Raw genomic sequence first — 4781 nt, 5'->3', positions numbered from 1 at the left:
CCCTTCGAGCTCACCGTCGAGGAGGATCTGGCCCTCCGCATTGCACTGGAGCGGTCCAAGTTGGACAACGGGGCAGCTCCGAATCTGCACCCTCGTCGCTCCATGCCAGCGCAACATGGACGCCAGAGTAGGCCCCTCCCAGCCCACATGGCAGCTCTGGGAGAACTATGCAGCCCGTTCCGCCCCCACGTCATTCCCTTCATCCACCGCCGGTCGCAAATCCGTGCGCCACCGCCGCGGGTTGCCGGCGGATCCAGACGAGGATGAAATACTCCTTGTTTGCGTCTATCGCCGGTCGCCGATGATGATGAAGACGTAAGCTCCAGGGGCGGAGACAGGGAGGCGAGCAGGGGCCTGCCCCCCCCCCCCCCCCCCCCCAACGATCGACAAAATTTGAACCATGTAGTGTACGTTTGACTCATATGTGCAAGTACTTATGTAATTACCCAACCCATTGGCGGTCATATCCAAATCCTGGCTCCGCCACTGGTAAGCTCGCTGGCTGCGGAGGAAGAAGGCCAACGTGCTTCAGCTTGCCATGGACGAGGATGTAATTTTAATTTTTCTTGGAGATATTCTTGTAATTCTAAATCTCTTTTAATATAGAGTCTCAGGCTTTTCTGAAAAAACTGAGAGTGGATTTTCAGCTCCCGGATGCCTGAGCACCCTCTATGAACAGTAAAATAAAAAAAAATAGAAAACAAAATAAGAAAAATCTAAAACTTTGTAGCATCAAAGATGATGAAAGTTTGTAGGTGTTTGCAAGTTTTCATGTCAAAAAACTATTCGAGGAGCTCTACACACGGAAAATATTTCAATGCTTGAAGTTTTGAGCACTTTTTAGCTGTAATCTGAAACTTGTTTGTACATCTTTCTGTACATGATATTTTAACATGAAAACTTGTAGGAACCTACAAAGTTTGATCATCGTTGATGCTGCAAAGTTTTTGATTTTTTTGATTTTGTTTTCAATTTTTTTTGATTTTACTGTTCATAGAGGGTGCCTACGCATCCGCCGCTAGCACACCTTTCTCAAAACTAGAGATAGGTCGTTGAAAGCTTGACCAAACAAACTATAAAAGCAAGAGCAAAGAGAGCCCCTTAGACGCATCAGCAGGTTCAACATTCCAAGTGCACCCAGCAAAGAAGGTAAACGTACTTACGGTAGTACTCTCATCAGTCGGCCAAGGCTGCAAGAACCAACGGAAAGATGGGCATGCGGCAGCACGGGGAAGGCCCTGCGGCGATGCTCGCCATCGGCACGGCGAACCCGACGAACCTCCTACCCCAAGACGTGTTCGCCGACAACTTCTTCCGCATGACCAAGAGCGACCACCTCACTCAACTCAAGGAAAAGATGAACAGAATCTGTAAGCACAAATTCATGCATCCATTATTCCCTTGGATTAACAGTACTAATCTGCATGTTTGTTTAGATAACAGATTTGCAAATTCACGTTCCCCTGATCCCGAAATAAAACTGAACACAGTAATATAATAGAAAATATAACATAGAGTTCAATGTTTCTCCCTCCGTTCCTAAATACAAGTCTTTTTAGATGTTTCATTAGGGGACTACATACGGATGTATATAGACATATTTTAGAATGTAGATTCACTCATTTTGTTTCGTATATATGTAGTCTCCTAGTGAAATCTTTAAAATGACTTATATTTAGGAACGGAGGGAGTAGATCTCTTAGATATAGCATCAACTAAGGTTTAGCAAGACTGTTTTCGTAATTGCAGGTGAGAAAACGGGCATCGAGAAGCGCCACTTCCACCTGACCGAGGACACACTTGGCGTGCACCCGGAGTTCCTCGACAGGGACCTGCCATCCCTCGACGCTCGCATAGAGATGGCCGCCACCGCCGTGCCAAAGCTCGCGCAGTCGGCCGCGACGAAGGCCATCGCCGAGTGGGGTCGCCCGGCCACCGACATCACCCACCTCGTCTTCAGCACCTACTCCGCGTGGGAGGCACCCAGCGCCGACCTCAAGCTCGCCACGCTCCTCGGCCTCCCTCCCACCGTCTGCCGCACCATCCTCAGCCTCCACGGCTGCTACGGCGGCGGCAGGGCGCTCCACCTCGCCAAGGAGCTCGCCGAGAACAACCGCGGGGCGCGGGTCCTCGTGGCCTGCGCCGAGACGACGCTTGTCTGCCTCGGTAGCCCCGACGGGGCCAACCTTGTTGGCTACGCCTTGTTTGGGGATGGTGCCGGTGCCGTCATCGTCGGCGCCGGCCCCTTCGGCGAAGGCGAGCGCCCGCTGTTCGAGATGGTCTCCGCCACGCAGACCACGATCCCGAGGACCGAGCACGTGCTGGGCATGCAGGCCACGGCGGGCGGCATAGACTTCCACCTCGCCATCCAGGTGCCGATGCTGATCGGGCAGAACGTCGAGCGGTGCCTCCTCGACGCCTTTGGTGACGACGCTCCTTGCGACTGGAACGAGCTCTTCTGGGCGGTGCACCCAGGTGGCCGTCCCATCCTGGATAACATAGACACGGTGCTCAAACTGGATACCGGTAAATTGGCGGCCAGCCGGCATGTGCTCCGCGAGTACGGGAACATGAGCGGTGCCACCATCGTCTTCGTGCTTGACGAGCTGCGCCGGCGTCGCAAGGAGGAGGATAATGGCCACCTGCTGCCGGAGTGGGGCGCCATGCTCGCATTCGGGCCAGGAATCACCATCGAGACCATGGTGCTGCGCTCTCCACGCTGATGGATGCTGTCGGTTGATATCAGGGAGTACTCTACAAAGATACTCATATATACTATTCCCTGCGGTCGTTCAAAATACTCCCTCCGTTTCTTAAATATAAGTCTTTTAAGCTATTTCACTAAAGGTCTACATACGAAGCAAAATGATTGAATCTATACTCTAAAATATGTCTATATACATCCGTATGTAATCCACTAGTGAAATCTCTACAAAGACTTATACTCCCTCCGTCCCAAAATAAGTGTCTCAAGCTTAATACAATTTTATACTAGAGCTAATACAAAGTTAAGACACTTATTTTGGGACGAAGGGAGTATGTGTTAAGTTTAACCTAACACCACGACACTTATTTTGGTCTACAGGGAGTACCATATACGTACTTATACTTTCCTGTGGGCGTGTGTAAAAGTGCATGCATACGTCAGTTAACGACATGTCAATAAAATGCAAATTGATTTTTCTACTATGATAATGATTGTTGTGATCATTTTTTTTATTTCATATAAACTTTGCCCCACTTTATGAACAAACTTGCCTCCTATGCTTGCATGTTGGTTCCGTCCCTGCACTCCACGATGATGTACTATAAAAATATATAGGACGAGTGATCAAGTACTTGGGCCTAAAAAAATTATGACCTCCAAAAGGAGATGTATCTACATTTATGGTTGTATTGCTAAGGACATGTCAATAATAGGCAAATTTATATATTGAATATTGACATTCAAATATGTCTTTGTGCGTAGTCACTAATGTAAAAGGAGATGCATCAGTAAAGAAAAGCTTATGCTTCCCCATAAGTCGGATATCCTTGGAGAGGTTTTTTGCCCCCAACTTAAGGCCAGTTTACAGGAACTGTTGGTGAGGTTTCTTGCCCCAACTTCCCGTAAACGAGGTTATTTTAAAGATAGGGGAACTGTTGGATTTTCTCTAAGTGTAAGCCAAGCAACATCCCCTAAAACACACGGTAACCCACATGGCCCTCGGCTCATACTAGAATATGCCAGAAAGCGTTTGAAAAACAATCGGCTTAGACAATATTCTCTGCTTACTCCGTGAAAAAAAACTCAACTTATACCCTACGCTCGACAAACTTCCTTCCGAAGAGTCCAAAGTCCTTTGCACCCTGAGAGATTTGGCACAGTGCACTCTTGCTCTGTTCACTCTTATTAGTCAGCTATCAATAGTAACATAACAATGGTATTATGGCCACTACTCATGGAAATTGCGTTTGGAGCTCTGCCTCCATAGAGGCTTTCAATTTGAAATTCAAATTTCATGAAAACTCATATTTTTACATTTCAAAAAAACCTGAAAAAATCCAGAGATAAGTGAGGGTGTAACACACATGTGTGTAAATTTTCAGAAAAAATACATTGAAATGAGGGTGATACAAAAAAGACAAATCTGAGGATTTTTAACACATGACACTATTCATCGTTCCAGGTCATGATTTTTTCTTTTTTATGCAGATCGTATTTCATGGTATTTCATCCTAAAATATTACACACATACGCATACCATCCTAATTTACTTGCATACTTTTTTCAGATTTTTTTTGAAACAAAAAAGTTTGAATTTTAATTTTTTCAAAAATTTCGGCCTGCATGCATGGAGGTTGAGCTCTAAACGTTTGTTTTCGCCTCTTTTATTCAAGGAACATAGTTGATCACCATTACAAGTCTCAGCTTCTCGTGTATACTTTTGAGGGTTCATTACATGATGAACGTCAAGTTGCTGTCAAAAGAACTTCTATTCGCTCACCCACCAGTTGCAAAGAAGAATGTGAAAAGGAAGTTCGTCCTACGACAGTGCTTCAGCATATGAATATATTAAAACTTGTGGGATGTTGCACTTGCTTGCACTGAAGAAACAGAGTCATTTCATGTTTATGAAGTAATGCGAAACTGCCGTTTGCACGACCAAACATAATCTAGGCAGCATCACGTAACTGGATCACATGGGCGGGGGAGATGGTGGTAGGGGACAGTGTGCTTCCTTTTTGAAAGCGTGTGCGAAGGGATCCGTTGCATTTTTCGTATATGGTAGGGGTGCTAG

At 46.4% G+C, this 4781-nt stretch overlaps 1 protein-coding gene across 1 annotated transcript; it reads left to right on the top strand.

The window, feature by feature from the left end:
* Window positions 1–1119: 1119 nt before the first annotated feature.
* LOC123429130 (bisdemethoxycurcumin synthase-like) lies at window positions 1120–2850 on the top strand. Its single transcript, XM_045113193.1, has 2 exons — window positions 1120–1370; window positions 1750–2850. The coding sequence occupies exons 1-2, from the start codon at window positions 1211–1213 to the stop codon at window positions 2721–2723; spliced, it is 1134 nt and encodes a 377-aa protein (XP_044969128.1). The 5' UTR covers window positions 1120–1210; the 3' UTR covers window positions 2724–2850.
* The last annotated feature ends 1931 nt before the right edge of the window (window positions 2851–4781 follow it).

The sequence above is a fragment of the Hordeum vulgare genome, chromosome 2H, assembly GCF_904849725.1.
Source record: "Hordeum vulgare subsp. vulgare chromosome 2H, MorexV3_pseudomolecules_assembly, whole genome shotgun sequence".
NCBI classification, from domain to species: domain Eukaryota; kingdom Viridiplantae; phylum Streptophyta; class Magnoliopsida; order Poales; family Poaceae; genus Hordeum; species Hordeum vulgare.
This window is presented reverse-complemented; position numbering and strand designations above follow the sequence as displayed.

Coding starts and splice junctions, on each gene's coding strand:
- LOC123429130 (XM_045113193.1), top strand. CDS start 1,211: ATGGGCATGCGGCAGCACGGGGAAGGCCCTGCGGCGATGCTCGCCATC. Junction 1,371..1,749: donor GGAAAAGATGAACAGAATCT/GTAAGCACAAAT, acceptor TCGTAATTGCAG/GTGAGAAAACGGGCATCGAG.